The 24,391-nt window shown below is 38.0% G+C and overlaps 1 protein-coding gene across 1 annotated transcript in view; it reads left to right on the plus strand.

Moving 5' to 3' along the window:
• Nucleotides 1-24,391, plus strand: part of gabrr2a (gamma-aminobutyric acid type A receptor subunit rho2a) — a 127,428-nt gene that overhangs the window by 100,944 nt on the left and 2,093 nt on the right. The window contains exons 6-8 of the mRNA XM_020919049.2: nucleotides 4,483-4,623; nucleotides 9,269-9,421; nucleotides 15,374-15,582. Of these exons, the coding sequence (XP_020774708.2) occupies nucleotides 4,483-4,623; nucleotides 9,269-9,421; nucleotides 15,374-15,582 (503 nt within the window). The remainder of the gene's footprint in view (nucleotides 1-4,482; nucleotides 4,624-9,268; nucleotides 9,422-15,373; nucleotides 15,583-24,391) is intronic.

Genomic DNA, 24,391 nt, shown 5'->3' on the forward strand with positions numbered 1-24,391 from the left:
GTTTGATTGACAGCTGTGCGTTTTGGATGCAGAGGGCGGACAGACGATAGCTCCTCCGCGCATACTCAGGGATTCGCCATTTCACTCACATCAAAGGTATTCCCAGGAAGCGGCTCTCTTCACCAGGGGCCCTTTCAAAAACCGTGGCCATAAATTTAAGATTACGCCTCGTCCTGTGATGTCTTAAGACTAAGTTGTCTGTGAACTAGCCAATGCTCGCGTGGAGTCAACAGTTTGGAGGGGAAGATTTGGCAACGCTATTAGGAATTAAGTAACGAGGATGATAGGGATCTACAAAGGAAAAGGCATACCAGGATTAGGCTCTGAGTCGCAGTAGGAGACCAGAACTTCTGAGTTGGGTATATGTTGTTTTTCAAGGAGTTTATTTCTTTGTTGTTTTGATTTGCAGAAGGTTGAAATCTCACGAGAGTAGCTGTGTTTTTACAAGTAGGGTTGTCAAAAGTATAGAAAATAAGATCCTAATCGATGCTAAAACAAGTATCAAAACTAGATACTCATTTGCTGGTGTCAATACTAAAAAACGTCACATTCACAGGGCAGGAATGAGCCTTTCTGAAATAGATTTAGAATGATGTTGAGCTGTATCAGAACAAGTAAGAGCACATAGACCAGTGTTTCCCAAAGTTTTTTTCTGGGGACCCATATTTTAAAAGTTACATATCTTTGCAACCTAAGTCAAGAGACATTATTCATAAATCACAAAATAAATCTGTGACTGTTACTGAACATTAAAGAGGATACTTTATTGTTGACTGAGTGATCGTTTCTCTCTGAACAATTAGTATTATTTATGTTTTCAAGTTTTGGGCAAGGCGGTGCTGCGGAAATGTGAGGAGTTTGCATGTTCTTTCCCTGTCTCTTGAGGTCAAAAGTTTGGACACATGTAGCACTTGTGGTCAGATAAAGAGGCTTCAGAGAGTGTATATTTACTTCCATTTAATGCAGTATGCACTGAAACACAAGAGACACATTTATGATCACGCTATTCATGTCCAGGCACACTTTATAATTAGGTCACACAACATAGGGCACATCTAACTTATAAACTTATGTTTATCAAAATAAATATTCACTTAAATCTTCTTTTCTCACCTGAAAACACAAGAGACACATTTATGACGCTATTCATGTCCAGGCACACTTTACAATTAGGACCGGCGAGGCCCCCCCAAGTTGCTTTCCCCTGCCTGCGTGCATCCACAACATATCTCCTGTCTACAATTGTATCTGTTTCTTGTGTACATGAAATATAAACAGTGTTGGGAAGGTTACTTTTAAAATGTAATCCCCTACAGATTACAGATTACACACCCCAAAATGTAGTTTGTAACGTAATCCATTAAATTACTTAAAGTGAGTAACGTAATCTGATTACTTTGGATTACTTGATATTGTCATGTTTTTTTAAACGACATGAATGTGGCAACCACATCCTGAAAATTCTTGTTTGTTGTCTTCAAATTGTCTGAGCCCAAGTCTCCATGAATAAACAACTGTTTGCTGTAGAGAAACAAAGACCACGATATCTTAATATAAGAGGTTTTGTCTGTTAAAAGACAGAAACAAGATCAGCCTTTCCTTCACCAGATTAAAAAATATTATTGATAGAGAAATTATTTTTTATATGAGATCACCTTAAATTATGTCAACCTACTGTTAGGTGTCATGTTGTTTAGACCTGGTTTAGTCCTGGTTTAGTCCTGATTTTAGACCTGGTTTAGACCAGGTCTAGACCAGGTCTTTAGTTCTGGTTTAGTCGTGGTTTAGTCCTAGTTTAAACCTGGTTCAGTCCTGCTTTAGTCCTGGTTTAGTCCTGGGTTAGTCCTGGTTTTAGTCCTGGTGTTAGTTCTGGTTTAGAGGCGCATTATTTGAAAATCACAAAATAAATGTGTGACCATTATTGAACATCAATGAGGATATTTTATTGTTGATTGAGTGATGGTGTCTGTCTGAACAATTAGTTTTAAACAATGAAAATGAGAATTGAACCAGGAATAAAAGGATCCATAAGTCGCCTATTTGGACATTAAATTTAATATTTCTTTTTCTTTTCAACATTCAATTGAACCGGCAATTCTGGAACAAAATTGTCAATAAAATAATAACAAAAAAACTAGAAATTATACAAAACATGTCACCTACATGCAGATCGTGACAAGGCGACCCCCAAAAAATCTCTTGCTACCCACCAGTCTTTGGGAAACAATGTTCTAGACAAAGCAATAACATTTCCACGGCGACAAGCATGTGGCAGACCCTCCACTAGAAATGTTCCACAGTGCACCTTTAAGTATCATTGTGGTATCCAGGATGTGGTATTGAGAATTGAGTCTATTCCTTAGTGTCAAAGTCAAGTTTGAAATTGTATTCTTATGCCAACAAAGTATTGCCAACTTATAACTACATATTGTGAAAGTATATTTTTATTATTCTCAACACAGCCAGATCACCAAACTTAACAGTTACTTATATTCTCTGTAAAAGTTTTCCTCGGTCCCAAAGGCAGGATGTCTTGCTGTGCTCAAAGCATTAAGAGCTCTGCCCCCTTCTGGCTGTGGAGTTTTCAGACTTAAAATCCTCTTTTTTGTCCTAATTGTGCCCCGAAAAGGACTCCCACAGCTTCTCAAAGTATTCTTCATCGTCGCCGAAAGCTAAAATGCTCTTCTTATTAAAATAATTACTTTGTCTCATTATCTAAATGGTGTCCATGCTACTGTACAGCAGAATATGCCTTGTAAAGCTATTGAAAATAACATAATGGTAAGATAATGACGGAGATTTGTATGGAAGACTCAGATTTGAATAAAAAGTACAGTGTCAATGAGCATGTGCATAGGTTAATTAGGATCTGCTGAATTTATTCTTTGTGATTTTAAATACAAATGGTCCTCTTTGCTGCTGGATAATATGCAGTGATGAGCTATTCAAACTGGGCCGTACATTAAACTAAAAGTGCTTGTTGTATTTAACGAATTAAGAGTATTCATTTGTAGTTCTAACTGGTTTGAATGTATTATCTGTTATATTCTCGTTTTCAAGATATTTAAACAGTTTCTCATACTAAATTAACACCGTGGGGTTTGCTCCTACTTATCTCAAGTTATTTCAAAATTACGACTCCAATGGCAGGAAGATTTAGATCCATATTATATTCTTTTCTGATTTCTGGTGCTGCGTTTTGTTTCCTTCACATAGTTTTAACACTCAAACGCTACATATCTGGGCTGAGTTCTTCTCTGTTCCACCGTGTGATGTCATGTGGTCATACAGGAAGTGCTCCACTGTGTTTTTAAACTCCATACACCTTCACTAGAATCATTTGGAATTGACAATCTCTTCTGAACTAAAGGTAAAAGGTAGCTGTTAACTTGAAAACTACCACTACATGACTTGACATGACAAGGTGGAACATTGCATTTGGAGCTTTGGAGATGTAGAGGTAAAACATCTGACCTCGCAGCATTAGGATTCATTCGCTACTACTACTTTGCTACTAGTATTTTTTATTTAACCAGTCGCTGCTATTTGGTCGTGACGTATGTAATGCGCCAAATCCTGCAGGAAGAAGGGTAATAATGTCTTTCCTCTTGATAAAATTCACCAAACGGTCTATTTGTTCCGGCTTTAAATCCTCGATCTTGGGAATAGTTGCCAACACAGGATGTATGTCTTCATTTACATCCATCTTGACCTCGTTGTTTACTGCTGTGCTGTATCACAAAAGGGACCCAGACAGGCGCTTGAGTTTGACGTCAATGGCCGGTGCGTGGTCTACGGTTTCCGAGGTCTTGTAAACTGTCTAGTGTATTTTGATTCCTGAATTAGTCGCTGGAGTGAAATGAAATTAAGCATAGGCACTAGGTGGTACCAGCCTGACTAATGTAGAGGGCTCAGTGACAAAGGATGTTGGTTGTACTTTCACGGACTTCATCGACTTTCATGTCATTTTTCACTTCCTTGTCTCCATGGAGATGTTAATGTTTTACACAGAATGTTCCCCAGTATAACATTAAACTAGCCTTGCATTTATCCAAGTATTTTTATGCTCAAAAATACCTTTAAACACATTGCATTCTTGCAGTGAGCAGGGTCACTTCTTCTCAAACCTAACCTTGTAACTTAACCTGATTGAAACACCTGCAAATCTCCATGGTGAGAATTTAGAAGTTTAATGCTGTACTTTGGAGCATTCTAGGCAAAGCATTAGCACCTCCATAGAGAGAAGGATGTGGTGGATTCTGTACCAGAAAAGTTACAGAGACCACCTTTTGAGAATGAGTCAAATTATATTAACGGTCAAATTCAGAAGACTTTTTTTTTTTTTTTTCTATGGGGAACCAATAAATCTACCTGAATCATCTTGAATAAGTGAAGTAATTGTAAAGCATTTAGGGTTGTGTGATTAAATGTGTGTGTGTTTTCTGCGCGGTTAATGTGTGTATTTGTGTGTGTGTTTTCCAGATGCATACACGGACGAGGACCTGATGTTGTACTGGAAGAGCGGAGATGAGTCTCTGAGCACAGATGACAGAATATCTCTCTCTCAGTTTCTCATTCAGAAGTTCCACACTACGTCCAGACTGGCCTTCTACAGCAGCACAGGTACTACAGAAAACAATACACTACAATACTACCCACTGTAAATACATGTACATAAGTGATCTCATTCATCCAGGACGGTTTTTATCTACTCTACCAGTCAAAAGTTTGGGCACACTCTTTTATTTATGGTTCTTTTTTAGTTATTTACATTGTAAGTTCTCACTGAAAGCATCACAACTATGAATGGATAAATATGGGATGTAGCAAACGAAAAAATAAACTCAGAATAACACAAAACTTGCTCTAGCTTTCAAACTCTTTGCTTTGCTCACTGCTTTGCACTTTTGACATTTGATGTCTTCTGTGTACATAAATTGTTTAAAGTGGTAAACTCGAGGGTGAACTATGTGACTTTTCTGGTAGAGGGTCTGTCACCATCTCCCCTCAACAGAGATATTGCTTGGAATGTTCCACACAAACTGATATGTTACTTGATTAACAGATTAATTATATAATATTGTTTACTTCTTGTATGATGCGCAGTGCAAAAACCAAACAGCACATTATTATAAGAAAGGGTCAAATGGGAGAAGAAGTTGTGTATATGTTTTATGAATTCTTTCCAAAAACACACAGAGTCTGGGCAGGTCCAAAATAAGTGAGAGGTGGTTTCATTTTTCAGTTCACAAAATGTACAGTTTGTGTCCATTGTCCTTCTAAGATGATTCTTTTGCGGATAACAGCGATGTAAAAGTTTGTAGCAGATTTCCGTTTGCTTGTTGGTGAGGAGATATTTGTGAGGTAATGTCCAGACATTTTTCCATGGAATATTGTCAGTTTGTCAGTTTGGGAGGTGCACTTGTGGTGATAGTCGCTCTTTTTCTGACTCTTTTCCGCTGTTTTTTGCGACTCATTATAAGGCAACTTACTTGGCTGAAGATGAAGCCAAGTAAGTTCCTTTTGAAGAGTTTTTCAAAGTTTGGTGCACAGAGTCTTCACTCACGTCTACTCAAGCCGCCGTCTTCAGGCGCTGGCCCTGTCCTGCTGCTTCCCCAGTTTAGGCTCCTGGCTCCACTAATGACATCACTCTGTTGCAGCCAATGAAATAGCAGAAGGAGCAACCCTGTCGTCATATCACTGAATACATCTCAGAAGGTCTAAGAAACAAAATGTGAACTAAAATGTGTATTGAGTTTGGAAAAATATCAGAATAAATTAATATTTTTGTTTATTAAAATAAAATGGCAAATATTGGTAGGGACTATTTTGACTTCCCCAGATATTGGTTGTGACATGTTCCCACCGTCCTTATTCAACCTACGCCCTTGGTTCCACAGTAGGGCATTACACTGTTTATCCTTACAGCAGTTGACACCACATTGCCAAGTTACGAGTCAGACCTGAGGAGAGGCGAGCCCATTTCACAGTAAGAAAGCAAGTTTTTAGGTTAAAGAAGGAGTGCCCAAACTTTTGACTGGTAGTGTATGTATTCCTCTTAGAACTGTTTGTTTATTTTATTCGGGAACTTAATTCTACTTTTAAGACCAAATGTTTGTTTTATGTTCGGTTATGTGCAGCCCTTTGGAAAGTTTATAAAGTGTGTTATTGAAACAAACTTGGATTGCATTGGAGTGGTTCATAATAACAGGTTTCAAAGATCTGGACAAGTGTGTGAATGTGCAAAGTGAAAGTTGTTGACAAAGCATTAATACCATATCATGTCAATATGCAACAGACTGTGATGCAATGACCCTATAATTCTATTTCACAGCAAAGAAATAAAAATACACTGGTTTATTCACTTGATTTGAGAGTTTTAAATGTGTACTGTGTAATGTTTCTAGTAGCTGACCTGCAATTTGCTTGTCACCATGGAAATGTTATTGCTTTGCCTGGAATGTTAAATATATCTTGTATTTATTATTGCATGTTTTGATTGAAAGACGACCCTTGAAAAACATCCATGGATTGCCTGTGTACGCATATACAATGTAAAGCCCAATTTATGGTTGTGTCAAATTGTTTGCGTTGATCGATGTGCACCTCCGAAATTTTGTAACTACGTGTTGAACCAATGCAGACAGCAAGGGAAAGTGATGCAGAAGATAAAGGCTGTGATTGGTCCTCTACATACATTTCTGGTACTTCGCTTTCCCGCTTCATTTTGTAAACACGGACACCATTTTTAAATCTGAGCCTCCTGGTGTTGTGGCGGTGAATTATTTTGCGGCGCATAGACCTGGGCGCAGATCCATAAATCAAAAACGAGGGCGACAAGGCAACGGCAGAATTGTAATTTGGCCTTGGTGGTTCATTTGCTTGTTTACATGGAAATAGATAAGTTTAATGCCATACTGTGGAAATATTCCAGGCAAAGCAATAGCATCTCCATCTTAAAGAGTCTATAAAACATTATTTTCTGATCTATAACATTATAACATGGCTTAAAGCTCACAGGTGTCAGTCAGTCAGTGTGTAATATAGTGTGATCAAACAACAGCTATGGGCAATTTGGATGAAAACTAATTCCACATTTAGACATATACTAAAAGATTCAGAATACATTCCAGTATTACCATCACCAAAACTATTGCTTTGTGTGTTCATTTTTAGTGTTTCGCAGTCCAGCCTAAACCTTGTGTCTGAAAATCCTGCCTTGAAGCTTCATTTTGCTCTGTGTGTTGGACAAGAAGATGATCAAAAAGAGAATAAAGGAATTTCAATTGCGACATTTGAAAACTTCTTTTGAAACTTTAAGATAAAAGACACTCCGATAAAATAACCTGCTCTGGTGACTCCAAAATGTCTGAATTCTTTATCAAATACCACCATCGAACTCATTATTTCAAATATAACTTCTCTTTTATGTCCAGTAAACTTTGCACATGGTACAGGTTATCATGTATTGTTTTGTCCAGAGGCTTTTAAACATGCTTTGGGTCACCTTGGTATTAAATTTAAAAGTTCTATATTACACAAAATGCATTAATGTTGTGAATCTCAGAAAATAGCGTAATATGGGCCCTTTCAAATAATGCCTATATTTGGACAACACCCTGTGTTTCCATTGGATTTAATTAGGATTAGAGTGCCCTCTGTAGACATCTATGTGTTCACAATAATTGAATTCGGCGTATTTTTGGATAGGCCAGAATCACAACAGCAGTCTCCACATGGGGCTTCACAAAACTGTTGATTTAACCAACAGAAAGTGAGAAAAAAACAGTCACTGGTCAATAAGAGACAGGCCTATACTCACAGGAAACAAGCAAATGGGAAAGTGCCCCAGAGCCACAAACTCAGTGGGAAAAGAGCAACCTCGAGGAGAAATATAATAAAAGACAGAGGCACTCACATGGACTGAACCAGGACTAAACCAGGACTAAACCGGGATTGAACAAGACTAAACAAGGACTGAACCAGGACTAAACCAGGACTAAACAGGACTGAACCGGGACTGAATCAGGACTGAACTGGGACTGAATCAGGACCAGGATAAAACCAGGACTAAACAGGACTAAACAAGAACTGAACCAGGACTAAACCAGGACTAAACAGGTCTAAACCAGAACTAAACGCTAACTAAATCAGGACTAAACAGGACTAAACCAGGCCTGATGGACCAGTACTACAGATGATGGCTTACGGACTCAGGACCTGTTTACATGAGAACGCTTGCGGGTAAAAATGACAAAATATTTTACCGGAAGTACCTTTCATTTAAAAATGAAAAATCTGAAACCACCCTCCAGAGTGGAAAAGTTGAATACGCTCTGCCGTAGCGTTCCCATCTACACTGCCCAAGACGCAAAACTCTGGTCAGATCTGCTCACGTCAAGGACACATATGTGCCTGGCATACATACCCAGTCAAATTCCAGAAGACGCAACGCCACTTTTGCGTCTTCTGTTCAGAACGTCATCATATAAACGTAGCCTTAAAAAGTGTGAAATTACTTGTTGTTTTTTCATTACGTATTGATTTGGAGAAAATTTCAACTACAAAATATTTTTATATCAACTGAAGCAATAATTTATTTATTTTTAAGAATGTGATGATGTCATACTTCTACATGGGGGACTATTTTTATTTTTCCGTATAGATCACTTTTTCTATTTTTGTTACAAATATTGAAATGTTAAATACACAAATGTTGAAAATGATTATTAGTTAAATAGATGTTAGTACTTACTATATTGCGGCAAAAATTTGCATCTTAATATACATTTTCATTGCCAAGAGGCCTATAAAATGTTGTGTAATGCTAACTGAAAATCCAGCAATACTGTTGTTGTGTCCTTAGGCAAGACACTTCACCCATCTTGATAATATTTGGTCATCTCGTTTCCTAACCAAATCCATGTCTCTGTGTGTTTCACGCTGGTACAATCATCTGTACATAAACAGATCCCTTTATTAAATATTAAAGGCCTATAGAATGTTGTGATGCCATCTGAAACCTTGTTATACTGTTGTTGTGTCCTTAGGCAAGACACTTCTCCCTATATTTTATTTGATGATTGACATTATTTGATGATCTTTCCTAACCAGATCCACGTCTCTGTGTCTTGCAGGCTGGTACAAGCGTCTAGATCCTAGTACTTGCTGTATTACAACAAAAATCTATTTTAATATACATTTTCACATACTGTTGTTGTGTCCCTTGGCAAGACACTTCACTTATCTTTTATTCTGTGTGTTTCAGGCTGGTACAACCGTCTGTACATAAATTTCACTCTTCGGCGCCACATCTTCTTCTTCCTGCTGCAGACGTACTTTCCAGCCACGCTCATGGTCATGCTGTCCTGGGTGTCCTTTTGGATCGACCGCCGAGCAGTGCCGGCCCGCGTCTCCCTCGGTAACAACAAAAAACAAAAATAAAATTAATCGACACTGAAATGCACTTTGGAGACACTGCTGCTGCTTTGCCTTGTGGGAAATATGTGGAGTGTGGAGTGGCTAGTAATCGTTATATTTACAACTTGGCAAAGAAACTGTACACCAAATAATTTTTATTTTTATTAGACAACATATGTGGGTTGCAACTTTTTAATTTAAAGTGCAATATGGAGATGTCATTGCTCTGCCTGGAATATTCCACAGTATGACATTAAACAACTGTACTTTACATTTATTCAATTACAGGTGATTTTATAGTTCAAAAATACCTAGAAAAACAGACATTCTGACTGTGAGCGGTGTTGCCTCTCCACAGATCTGACAGATCACTTGGTTCTGGTTTGGTGTTCATGAAGATAGAAAGGTTTAATGTCATACTGTGAAACATTGCAGACAAAGCAATAACATCTCCATAAAGAAAAGCATTAGATGGACCCTCCACTGGAAAAGTTACACAGTGCACCTTTTTGTGTAACTTTTTTGACAGTAACTTTTTAGTTTTTGCCTGGAACATTCCACAATTTCTTACCTCAGTGGAAACAAGTAAATGATCAGTGTTGAGAGTAAAGCATTATAAAAGTATAAAATTACTGTAATACATTGCTTTTTGCTGTAACGCAATAATGTAAGGCATTATAGGGGGAAAAATTTTAACATTTTACTCAGTATAAATGTCAGTAACACGTGTTACAAGGTTTTTTATCCTGGATTGAAGTGGTGGGTTTTTTCGTTTTTCTTCTTTCTTCACCATCGGGTAACAGCGGGCGAAAGAACAAGGCTAAACACAGCCAATGCCCAATCACACTTTGCGAACACCCTGTTCATGGGCTCGGGGTTCTGTCAGCGGCAGTCCTAGATTCCAAGCCCTAGTTCAAGATTACTCCTGGTTTGGTCCTGGTTTAGCCCAGGTTTAGATCTAGTTTAGTCCTAGTTTAGTCCTGGTTGAGTCCTGGTTTAGACCAGACCTGGTTTAGTCCTGGTTCAGTTCTGGTTCAGTTCTGGTTTAGACCCGGTTTAGACCTAGTTTAGTCCAGGTTTAGACCTGGTTTAGTCCTGGGTCAGTTCTGGTTTAGTCCTGGGTCAGTTCTGGTTTAGTCCTGGTTCCGTCCGTATACTGCACAAAAGTTCAGCATCTTCTGAGAGTGACTTAAAGTGCTGCAATAGTCGTGTAAAGTCTTCCATTTTTTTCACTGTAGATTCCAGGCAAAGCAATAACATCTCCATGGAGACGAGCAGATGGCCAAAACCCTAACAGAAAAGTTACAGAGTGCAGCTTTAACTTATAATAACTACTAATATTATTTTGAAGGTGCACTGTGTAACTTTTCTGGTAGTATGGCATCTCTACGGAAACAGCAGGTGACACCACAGGGTCAAGTTACATGACAGATCTGTGGAGAGGAGAGCCCACTCAGAAAGAATGTTCTTGAGTAAATACAAGACAGATTTGTAATATAATGTCATGCCAGGACTGTCCAGACAAAGCAGTAACATCTCCTTGGAGACAAGCAGGTGGCACATTCTCTATCAGAAAAGTTACAGAGTGTACCTTTAAAGTAATAGTATTCTCACTCCTGCGTTTATCCAGTGAGAAACAGCCAAAATATCCCTCTCTTTAATTCTGTATATCTGAATTGTATTGGTGTTTGGTTTACCTCATGCTGGGAGCTTATCACACATTTTGCAACTATACTCTGCTTAAATTCAGCTGTATTTTTTCCCCCTCATTTTTCATCACCCTTCATCCATCCCAGTTTGTGCTTTCTTCTGTAAAATGTCTTCTTTAAATTTTCACAATCCTCCTTCAGGCCAAATTTGGAAAAAAATAAATAAAAATAAACAACAAACGCATCCAGCTGCTTTTGTCACCAGAGAGGAGAGGCAAAAACATCAAAGAAATACCACAATAAGGCTAAAAAATAGTAAAAGTTGAATTTGTACCAACAACAATTTGTAGTTCAAGTATGCTTAAAGGTTCTGTATATTGAGAAAAAAAAATACTCTTGTGAGCTTTAAGTTAAGTTTTAAGTGAATGAAACAAAACACAAGTCCAGGGATGTTTGTGATGAATAAACAACATTAAAACATAGATCTGAAAATAATCTATAGGCTCTTGAATAGAACTAATATAACTACTCCCAACTAAAGATGTGTTAAAGGTTTGTACCAACTGTGTTATTTAGTCTAGGTCACATTAAATAAAACTAATAAATACATTGATGAGTATATTAATTTTAAAATGTGTGACTTATCATATACACCATCATATGAAGCATGTGGAAACTACTTTTTTTGACTATCCCAAACCATTTGGCTGTCACGGTTCAACATCAAAGTGACAGTTTTTCACTGCAGCTCTCACAACTTTAACTTCAGGGGGCTATCTTAGAATGGCATGGAATAAGCTGTAGTAGTAGCAGTTATAGTAGTAGAAGTGATAGTAGTAATAACAGCGGTAGTAGTAGTAGCAGTAGTAGTAGTAGCAGTTTTGTTATAGTAGTTGTAGTTTCGTAGTAGTAGTAGCAGTATTGGTAGCAGTAGCAACAGCAGTAGTAGTAGTTCTGTCGTAGTAATTTTGTAGTAGCAGTAGAAGTAGTAGCAGCAGCAGCAGCAGTAGTAGTAATTTCAAAGTAGTAGTAGTTGTAGTTTTGTAGTAGTAGTAGCAGTAGGAGTAGCAGTAGTACTAGTAGTAATAGTAGTTTCCTAGTAGTAGCAGCAGCAGTACTTGTTTTATTTTAGTAGTCGTTCTATAGTAGTACTAGTTTCGTAGTAGTAGTAGTAGTAGCAGTACCTGTAGCAGTACTTGTTCTGTAGTAGTAGTAGTAGTAGTAGTAGTAGTAGTAGTAGTAGTAGTAGTAGTAGCAGTAGCAGCAGCAGCAGCAGCAGCAGCAGCAGCAGTAGTAGTAGTAGTAGTAGTAGTAGTAGTTGTTGGTCTGTAGTTGTAGTAGTAGTTTCGTATCAGTAGTAGAAGCAGTACTTGTTCTGTAGTAATAGCAGTAGCATTAGTAGTAGTTGTTGTAGTAGTTGTAGTTGTTGTTTCATAGTAGTAGTAGTGGCAGTAGCAGCAGCAGCCCTTGTTCTGTAGTAGTAGTAGCAGTAGTAGCAGCAGTAGTAGTTGTAGTAGTAGTAGTAGTAGCAGTAGTAGCAATAGTAGTTGTTGTTGTTCCATAGTAGTATTAGTAATAGTAGTAGTAGTAGTAGCAGTAGTAGTTGTTGCTGTTCCATAGTAGTAGTAGCAGTAGTAGCAGTAGTAGTAGTAGTAGTAGTAGTAGTAGTAGTAGTAGTAGTGGTAGTTTCTTAAATGCATCCTTCATTCCTGTAGAGTCCAGGTGACAGTTTCATCATTACCACACAGCTCTGCTCTGGCCTCTTTCCCAATTACTTGAAAATAACACATCAAAATAATCCACCAGTACAAATAGTTCCCCTCAAATTCACTCCCTCTGTCCTGTTTGTTTTTAAGAAGATTCACAGCGCGGAAAGGCCTGGGAGCTGCAGTCGTGTCAAATGGTACAAAGACTTACACACTTTTGGCTTTGGGATTTCAGAATGGATTTCGGATTTGCATTCAAATTGGCTTTTTATTTTACAGCAGTCCCGAAGAGTTACTGTCAATTTGGTCTGAAATTATGGCTGCTTTGTTGTTAGGACAATGGAATTACATAAGTTAACATAAAAGGAGGAATTATAAAACGTTTTGGATGGCGTCACAGATCCTTATTTGAAACAGTTGGCTGCCTGTGACTCAGATGGCTGGGCCCCTGCTGTGACTGGCTTTAGGCTCTCGCTGCAGCCTGAAACACCATCAAGGCTTTAAATCCCATAAGAACAACACAAAACTGAACCAGAGATCTGCTCGTTTAGGGGTAAATAGTACACTAATGCCATTAAAGGTGCACTAAGTCACTTTTCTGGTGATGGAGTTTCGTCATCTGAGTGTTTCTATTGGAGTTTTTGTTGCTTTTCAGTGATTTGTCTACATGGAGACAAGCATGTGACGGCACCAGGCAAAGTTACAGGTCAGATCTGAGCAGAGGCGACCCCGCACAGAGTCAGGGCATGATTTTGCAATAAACAATAAACACTACCAGTCAAAATTTAGATACAACTTCTCATTCAGTGTTTTCTTTCTTTAAGTTGACTATATCTACATTTTGCATACACACATAAGACTTTAAATATATGCTGCACGATGTATGCAGTTATGTAGGAAAGGGGGCAAAAGGTAAATAACTCAACTTTTTTTCTTTTTTCTTTTTTTTTTTTTTTTTGTATATTTTGTATTTAAATTTCTCAAAGTAGCCACCCTTTGCTTTGCTGATAGGTAGTGGCAAAAATTTTTTGACTTGTAGTCTCAAACTCAAACACTGAGTAAATGTAAGATATGTAAAAACAATGTAAGAAGTTTGAGCCTTCCGGACATATTCTAAAACATATTCTTGAGAAAATGTTTTATATAATCACGCATCACGCATAACTTTCCAACCATAAAAGATAGAAACTTACTTTTTTCCCCTTGAAAAGCTGTGCTGTGGCTTTCCAAGCATGTTTTCGGCATTATCCTCCACACGTACACTGCGTGATGACGTAGGGAAAACAAGTGTCCAGTAGGAACTTTGTCTATCCAATTTTGGGCCAAACTTTGTCAAAGAGTGTGGTGAGTCAAGATGGTCAACTGCTCTGTGTGTCTGTGTTTGTAACAATTGAAAAAGCCACTGTAAGTGGAGTTATTTCTCAAATAAATGGCAAATTACGCATCTTGGTCTGTGTAATTGTGCATCTCTTGCTATTTTTATTTGAAAGATTAATTTATTTTATTTCAATCAAAATGTACAAATACAAATGTAATATACACCAAGGAAATGTAGGAAGTGATGTGGCTCTGTGCCCTGGATCTGACACGAGCTGTTTTCATGACTGGCACCAGGAAAGTAATGGGGCGATTGCACTTTTTTTTTAGTTTACTTACAAACTTGAAATTTTGCACTTTTGTAGCTAATGCCCTAAATTAAACTTTTTTTTATGTCCAAAAACTTGTTTATACATGTTTGCTCTGTGTTTTGTATGAAATAATGTGAATTTTATTTTCTCTTTTTTTGTATTTCTGATCCTATAGCTTTTATTACAGCCATATGACACAATTACAGCAGCAGATTGTGAAATAACAAGTTGTACTTAAAAACAGATGTGCACCACTTCATTAGGGGTTAAAAGGGGGAGTTTTAATAGCAAAATTAAGAAACAAAATCCAGACGAAGACAAATGTACTAAAATTCCTCTTACATCTGGAAGGGTTAATGCCATAGTTTGGAACATACAATCTCCAGAGAAAAGCAGGTGGTTCACCAGAAAAAGTTACATAGTACAACTTTAAGACAGTTGCTTTTTTATGACCCCAGAAAGTGGTCAATTCAAAACCTCAGTCGTTACAAAAAGGTTTTCCTTATATTGGTAGTGTTAATGAGTAAACTCTATTGAACATGCCTTTTCCAATGGATCTTGTACTTAAGGGGTATGTCCATAAAACATTAGATAAAGGACCTGTGCAGTTGTCAGTATGCTGCCCTCTCATGGCTGGAGTTTGTATTTCTGTCAGTATACCTCTTGATCCTCGACGACTCCCCACCACAAAGCCTCTCCAAGGACAATTCTCTATGCATTGTAATTGGACAGAAACTTCAATTTTTAACAGTGACATCATGAGAGGAAATTACAAAGGAACATGTTTAAAGAAACCATTTCACATTGCGTCACAAATTCTCATTTAACTGCTACGGCCTCAGAAACAATTGATCCGGGTTTGACTTGAATGCTTTGCCCCCTGCTGGTGGGCTCCTGGTGTGTATAGCTGGGGGCCCTTTTTTGCACTGTATTGCGTCATATTTAAAGCTTAATTCTTCTTTGTGTCCAGGCATCACCACGGTCCTGACCATGTCCACTATCATCACTGGAGTCAACGCATCTATGCCCAGAGTGTCCTATATCAAAGCGGTGGACATATACTTGTGGGTCAGCTTCGTTTTTGTCTTTCTGTCCGTCTTGGAGTACGCCGCAGTCAATTATCTCTCCACCGTGCAGGACAGGAGGGAGAGGAAGATGAGAGAGAGAGCTCGGTCCCAGGTAATCCACTCAAAAAGAATCGTATCAAAGTATGACATGTTACAAGTGTGGTACAACCATGCATGCCTTTTCGCTTTACTGGCTTCCAAATGGGAGAGTTGATGAGATTGTGATTGTGAAAACAGATGTTAAGCTATTGAGAGCAGATGTCATCAAACAACAAAAGCTGATTGAAAGTTACCCACCGAGAAGAGGGAAGTTGTGGCTTAAATATGTAAAATGTAATGTTTCAATGTTGTTTCAATGACATAGACTGTGTATAAATGAACATAGCTAACCTGCCTGCCACTGCATTCCAAGTAGGTAGTAGTAAGTGTGCATGGGTGCAAACTAGTTCCATCCAACTCCCATGTGACTTCTACTGAAAAATCATCATCCCTCTGTCTGTAATTGCTGCTGTCAGGCTCCTCATTTTGGTCTTGTCCATTTTAACCATTGACTGTATATATATAAATGGACATAGTTAACCCGCTCGCGTTCGATTATCCATCCATCTCCCCACTCAGATCTCGAATATGATGCCACGTCCACACTTCAAGCGTTTTATTATGTTCCGTGTGTCCGACTTGGAGAAAAACATCAACACCACCCGGAAAGCTATTATTGTTGTTTATCTTCTGTTAGCAACCCTAGGGACGTTTAGCAACATCTGTTTAAAACAAGTCTTTGTGCTCGAGCTCCTCTAAGTTTTTCTGAGTTCCGCAATCTGAGGAAAAGGGGTGTGTCACTAGGCAACGTCCTCGGACCTCCAAGTCGGATGCATAGTTGAACGCATCGGTGCGCTTCTGGTTCCAATGATTCCGGTTCCTATTCCGTTTGTATTGAAAAACGTCGCCTCTCTTTCTGTAAGTGCTGTTAAAATGTTTGTATTAACTCATGATCCTTGTGTTTTTAATGTTATTTTTTCCGTAAATCCTTTTTTTTTTCCTAAAATGGTACTCAACTCCAAATTCGCCTTATAACTGTCAGCTATGAGTTACATCACACTCCCTTAGTCCACCTTTTTATACCGTCTATGATTTTAACCCGCTCTATATATGAACATTAATAACAGACCAATCAGGTGCCTTTTTTCCCCGAGGTCGGCTCCTGCTAGTTTCAGCAACAAGTTTGGTTGACAACTATTGAGCACTGTTGCTGGGTTCACTTGGACGACCAAATATAACTGTTAGCCTGGCTGCAACTCCCTCAGCCAACTTCTATTTATGGATTTCAAAATATGGCAACCGTCCTTCGTCTTCATAGCAATTAAGGAATTCAGATCTAAATATTATATGTTTTGAATGGAGAAAGGTCATCTATGGGTCCTCACAGAGTCCTTCAAATCTGGAAAAAATTGTCTGAAATCCATGAATATACAGTCTACGGTCAATGTGGTTGGTCACTCTGAGAAACAAAAACATTTAGTCTAACAATTTTATTTAATATACTTTCTGCCTATAATGTGTAAAATTTACCATGTGTTATTAAATTTCATGAATAGAAAAACATTATAAAACATGGAATTTATTCTCTTTGCTTCATTAATTACTTGCACATATTTTATTATAATCGTATAGAGAAAAATGCAAATAATTTCAAGGTTACATTCATGAGTGCAACCTGAAGATCTAAGCACAAGATCATGTAGACACCAGAAGGTTAGGGTTTCAAGGTTGACTGCTGATGTATTATTGACTTTTAAGAGTTGACACGTTATTGATTTTTACCCTCAATTTACAGCCTGATTTGAACTGTGTGTCTATATTTCTTCCTGTATAAAACATAAATTAATAATGTGAATGTCCTCCCTGCTCTTCACCCCCATTTTATAATATACTATCCTGTTAAAGGTTCTATAATACACCAAATTGACTCTTGTGAGCTTTTAGTCATGTTATAACAGGCATGTCAAACTTGGCCCGTGATATAATTATATTTGGCCCGCGAGATCATATCAAATATGTATTAGAGCTGCCCACTGGCTTCAGATACATTATAGAGACATTATTTATTTAAAATGTTGTTATTATTTTATATTATGCTTGTTTTGGATTCAGTGTTTAAGCTAAACTATTATTTAACATTTATTTTAATAAGAAAAGGTTTAACATTACATAGCTCGAAAGAAGAGAAAACATGCAGATGTTGTTGAAATTTTTCAATAAATATTTAGTTTGTCCCATTACTTAGCCCCAGTTTTTAATTTTGGCCTCTGTTAGATTGAGTTTGACACCCCTGTGTTATAATATTTTTAACGCATCAAAAACACACCTGGAGTTGTGTTTTGTTTCATTTACATGTTTGAGTAACCCTTTATTATTAGTATGTGTACATCTACAAAGCTCAAAATGCTCTGTTCCACCTTGTGATGTCATGTTGTGGTGGTTTTCAAGTTAACAGCTGTCTTTTACCTTTGTTCAGTTGACATTGGCAATCTCAGCAATAAAATTATCCAAATGATTCTTGTGAAGGTGTATGGAGTTTAAAAACACCGTGGAGTACTTGATGTGTTACCACATGACATCACAAGGTGGTGTGTTATCTGTTTGAGAGAAGAACTTTGCCTAAATATGCAGTGAATGAAACAAAACACAACTCCAGGTACGTTTTTAATGAAGAAACAACATTATAACATAGATCAGAAGATAGTGTAATATGGGCTCTTTAAATAAAGCTTATGCCCTGACAGAAAACAAGACATTTAGAAGGTACGCTATGTAACTTTTCAAGATAACTTTCACCAACTGCTGGAGATGTTGCTTTGCTTGGAGTTTGGAATGTTCCACAGTATGGTATTAAACTTGTCTTGACTGATACACGTATAAAACAATACTACTCAGAGTGTGCCTGCCTCTCCGTGTAATTTACTTGTAACTTGTCCTAGTCGTGTAACCTGCTTGTGTCCAAGTGAGATAAGTTTAATGCAATACTGAACATTCTGGGCATAGCATTCACATCTCCATGGAGAAAAGCATGCAGACCCTCCACCAGACCAGACAACAGACCAGAAAAGTGAGAGCATCTTAAAAGCATTTGAACAAAGCCAACAAGACAATTCTAAGAACAGCCAATTTTCAGAACAAACCCTTATCCTTCTAAAACACAGGAAACGCGTGGGGGCTGTGGTTATTTTAAATTTGGGGTGAAACTTTGGATTCCCTTGATTCTCCTCGAGCTGGTGCATGGTTCCATCCGGTCGGACAGGATTTTCTGGCTCCTGGGCGCTGTCAGAGCAGCTTAAGTGCGAATAATACCGTCACAGTGGGGGACGGGGTGGGAGTGGGAGTCAGAGGAGGACACAAAAATGCTACTTTTGGACAGGTAAAAACAGGTCATGTCCAGAATATGCACTCTAAACAACTGAAGAGATTTCACAAATAACTTCTATTATTATCTCAGACATGTTAGTATCACTTAAAGAAGACCTACTCCACTTAAGCCTGCTATATCCAGTATGTAGCTATAATCTGTGACACCCGTGGATCCTTATCTCACATTTTACATCACAATATTCATCTAAAACCATTTAAATAAAAGAAAGATGTCTACTGAATTCTGCTTTAGAAAACATCATTAAAATAAAGAGCTGTGAAGTTGTCTGCCCCTCCAATGGAATAGCTGCAAATCACACAAGCGAGTAGTAGATTTTTTTTTATTTGTAGAAAAATTACTACACCACGCAGCCAAATTTTACGCTTGTCACTAATTAAGAATATAAAATTGTAGAAAGAAGTGAGTACAGAGCAGTGAGCGTATACCAGTGGCTTTGAAAACGGGGGTTGATCTGCAGTGTTGCATCTTGTAAGCGATTAAAGATTACTCAAACATCATGAATCACTGCAAATGCAACTTGGAGAGGGTAAATGAGGAGGGGGAACAGCGATAACATGATTACAAGCTTTGAAAAGTTGATTTTGCATTATAGTATATTATGTAGCCTCAAAAGTGAGTGCCCAAACATGAGTACACGTACACGTTTTTCTCATTCAAGTATCAATATGATTTAGGGATGGGCATTTGATCTTTTTTTTTTTTTTTTTTTAATCGCTCATCGGGAGAATTAAAGATCGATTTAAATTTTTTTATTAACGTTTTTGTATTAAAAGTATCATCAATATTATTACTATTACTAATCTGCGTGAATAAACTCAACATTATAACATATAAACCAATACAACTATAGAGCCACATCAGTCCCTTCGACATTATAATGTGTTTAATGCAGCTTTGACACATTTGTTTATGTTTTACAAAAACAAAACTTAAAACCACATGGACCATTTGCATAAACTAAGCAAGAAGAAAAAAAAAACACAGCTCTTGTGCATTGATGCTGTTCAGCTTCTGTCAGACTAAAGGACACAAGTGGAATATATGAAATATATGAATATATGAAACCGGGATAACGATGTACATGTAAACGAATTCACTGAGTGGTACAGTGATCTCCAAGGAGGAGCCAGAGCCCATACATGAGACTGTGAGGCCACAACTCCAGTGTTTGTGCTGTCACACGCAGCCTTGTCTCCTTACGCTGTGCACAGCAACCTACATTCGGTTTGTCAATCAAAAATGAACGTAATCAACTAAATTCTTAATGATCAATTATCGATTAGTCGACTAATCATGCCCATCCCTAATATGATTGACTCAAGTGTATGACCGTGCCTCATGTGAAAGCTGCAGAGGCTGCATTAGCACTGAACCAACTGGATTTCAGCCTTTAAACTGGCAACCCAAATGAGAGACTCGAGTGGGGCTCATTTTGCTTTGATTGGATAATTACCTTGAGAACCAAAACATCAAATTATGACATAAACAACTTCCTGATTTTGTAATTGACAATAACCATTGTTATCAGTAAAAGCTATTTTACTGAAAACATGTTTACCTCGTCGGACACAGTAATTTCGTGTTTATGGAATTTTAAATTTTAGATCCATTTCCTTCAGCCCAAGGTTCATTTAAAGGTGCATTGTGTAACTTTTCTGGAGATGTTACTGCTTTGTCTGGAATGTTTCACAGTATGGTATAAAACCTTTCTATCTTCACGGAGACCAAACCAGACCAAGTTACAGGTCAAATCTGTGGAAAAGCAACCCTGCCCACAGTCAGAATTCCTTTTGAGCTATAGAACCACCTGTAATTGAATGAATAAATGTAAGGTAGAGATGTTTAATGTCATACTGTGGAACATTCCAGGCAGAGCAGTGACATCTCCATAAAACCAAGCAGCTGACAGACAGAAAAGTTACACAATCCACTTTTAATCAAGGCACAAAAGAGTTATGCATTAGTAGTATCTCTGTGGAGGGAAGGCTTAATTTGGGCGCATCAGTTATAATTTGCATGTCCTTGTAATGCTGCTGTGTTGGAGAGATAACATTATCGCTATCTTCAATCTATCCTCAACAGAAATCAGGCCATGACAACATTACATCATAGTTACCACGCTTTTTAATTAGGTTACGTACAGTAGTAGCAAGAGATGCACAGTGAACCCCAGTCAAATTGAAATTACAGTTTTAAAGGTGTATTGTGCAACTTTTCTGGTGGAGGGTCCTTCACTCACTTGTCTCTATGGATATGCCTGGAATGTTCCGCAGTATGACATTAAACAGTTCTACCTTACATTTACTCAATTACCTAGAAGAAACATGCATTCTCTCTGTGAACGGGGTTGTCTCTCCACAGATCTGAGCTGTAACTTGGTCTGGTTTGGCTTCATGAAGGTAGAACAGCTTAATATCATAGCGTGAAACATTCCAGACAAAGCAGTAATAGCTACAGATAGGCTATAGAGACATTATTGATTTAAAATGTTATTATTATATATTATGCTTGTGTTGGATTCAATGTTCAAGCAAAACTCTTTTAAAAACATTTATTTTAATAAGAAAAGATTTAACATTACATATCTCTAAAGAAGAAAAAACATGCAAATATTGTTGAATTTTTTCAATAAATATTTAATTTGGCCCACGACTTAGTCACAGTTTTTAATTTTTGCATCCAGGGTTTTAATGGCCAGGCTGGCGCCACCTAGTGTCTCTGCTTAATTTCATTTCTCTCCAGCAACTAGGTCAGGTCAAAATACAATAGAAGGTTCACAAAAACCCCGGAAGTGCAAGTTCAGGCACCAGCCAATCAGCAAAGAGCCGTAGATTCAGTGTTGTCAACGATTCCCGAAGTCGAGGATTTAAAGCCAGAATCGAGAATTTAAAGCCAGAATAAAGAGAATGTTTGGTGAATTTCATCAAGGCGAAATTATTATTTTGCCCTTCTTCCTACGGAATTTGGGAAAAGCTTAATATACCTGTTAGCCCCATTAGCGGCGCATTACATACATCATGACCAAATAGCAGTAATTGGTTAAATGATAAAAAGTACCAGCCTACCGTCGAGCGAACTAAACAGTACGAGGTCAGACGGATTCTATGAAGTGAAACTGGCTGATGAATCAAGCTACCTTCACTCACTTGTCTCTAAGGATATGCCTGCAATGTTTCACAATATGACATTAAACAGTTCTACGTTACACGTATCCAGTTACCTAGAAGAAACAGGCATTCTCTCTGTGAACAGAGTTGTTTCTCCACAGATCTGAGCTGTAACATGGTCTGGTTTAGCTTCCATTATGCTAAAAAGTCTTAATACCATAGTGTGAAACATTCCAGACAAAGCAGTATTTGACGGACCCTTCACCAGAAAAGTTACACAATGCACCTTTAACTGCACCTGTTTGCAATTGTTTAAATAGTAGAATTTCCTCTGCATCCCGTGTTTTAATGGCCAATACATTAAAAAAACGTGTATATCCTTGTACTACACAGCGACACGGTGGCTGAGTGGCTAGCACTCATGCCTCACAGCAAGAAGGTTCTAGGTTTAATCCCCGGGTCACCCAGGCCTTTCTAGATGGGTTTTGTCCGGGCGCTCTGGTTTTCCCCATCAACCCAAAACATGCTACAGGTCTCCATGAACAGTTGTTAGTCAAGGTCAATTAAAAAATACAATCAATTCAATCATTGTGTGTCCTTAGGCAAGACACTTCACCTACATTGCCTAGTATGAAAGTGGTGTGTGCGTGGCTGATGGTGGTGGTCAGAGGGTCCGATGGCACCGATTGGCATGGCAGCCGTGCTTCTGTCAGTCTGCCCCAGGGCAGCTGTGGCTACAATAGTAGCTTACCATCACCAGGGTATAGAGCGAATGAATAATGCTGAATAATGCTCTGTAAAGTGTCTTTGGGGACAAAAATGTCTGTGAAAAGCGATATATAAATACAGACTTGCTTACTTACTTGTACTAGTCTAACTGTTCATTTTTCTGTATCTCAAATGACAATGCTAATTTGTAAACATAAAAAGCAAAGAATGATACTGACAAAATTCCCATTACACTGAAGGTTCCGACTGAACACACAAACTTATGTCTTACTTTGATGAAATGTAAGTATAATAAGTATTTCTGCATGAAATATTGAATAATTGTCAGGATTATAGTAAAAAAAAATATAGCTCCTTTTGGAAGAAAGTTAACAGAAGCCCTGTGTATGGCCTCATGTTGGCCCCTGCAGTGATAAAAAATAGTATCTCTCAGCTTTAACCAAGGACCTTTTCTTTCTAATCAAACTTTTCAGCCTTACTCTGTCCAGACTTTTATCACTGAGTGGACGCGGGAAGACTATGTTTATATCACTTTCCAAAGGCTGTTATTTGTGAAGGCTTAATAAGATCATAAATTCAGTGCAGCTTGTTATTTGTCCAGAAATACAGCACCTGACCCCCAGCCCCTGTCTACCCTGACTCTGCAGTTTTACTCTGTTTTGGGTAACTTATTTTGTCTTTTATTGCTTAATCTAGCGCTAGTACTTATTCAAACTAGGATTTATATTGGTGGCCCTGTTTTAAATCTTCAGCTAAGTCCTGTTTTTAGCCTTAGAGGTACGAGGTGGTATTTGGTTTGGAAGAATCACTGTTGGATTACTGGTAGGTGACAAATTCAAATATGGAGACTTTTGGTTAAAGGTCTTATATTATGCTAAATTGACTCATTTGAGCTCTACACCGTGTTAAAATAATGTTACCTCATCACAAGCATACCCAGAGTTGTGTTTTGTTTCATTGACACGTGCGATTAACCCTTTATTAAGTCTGTCTACATCTCCGAAGCTCAAAATGCTCTGTTCTACTTTGTGATGTCATGAAGCTCTAGTTTTCAAGTTAACAGCTTCCTTTTATAATTACCATGTTTTTCGGACTTATAAGTCAGCACTTTTTTCATGGTTTGGGTGGTCCTGCGACTTTTACTCGGGTGCGACTTATATATTAAAATTTTCACACTGATAGCCACGAGAGGGCGCTCTAGGCTTGTGTGCCGGTATCTGCTGCACCTATTACTTCTCTACCACTGTCACTTCGGCCTTTATTGCGCATGTCTCCTGTACTCCAATGACAACCGAAACTGTCCTGTCGGGATTCAGAAAGGCCGGAATAATTCTAACTGGAACTGATGCTGAGTCTGACGACAGCTACACAGAAGAGGAAGCAGCGTACCGTTTATCTCCGAAGGTTGTGGAATTGCCATGGATCTATAAGAATTTATTATAGTTCTATGGGAGTTGCTCAGAAGTGACACAGAGGATGTCAAATTCAATGGATTTAGTGATTTGGAGTGAAATCTAAAGTTTGGTAAATTGTTATGTTTTTATGCTCTATTTATCTGAAGAACTTAATATGTTGCCTTAACATACCAGTCGCCTATTCAGCCTGTGTTGTTCTCTGTTCTATTGTTATTACTATAATTTACCTTTCAGGATAAAATA

This window comes from Boleophthalmus pectinirostris, unplaced genomic scaffold (assembly GCF_026225935.1).
Source record: "Boleophthalmus pectinirostris isolate CB_2022bp ecotype Guang Dong unplaced genomic scaffold, ASM2622593v1 HiC_scaffold_10, whole genome shotgun sequence".
Taxonomy (NCBI): domain Eukaryota; kingdom Metazoa; phylum Chordata; class Actinopteri; order Gobiiformes; family Gobiidae; genus Boleophthalmus; species Boleophthalmus pectinirostris.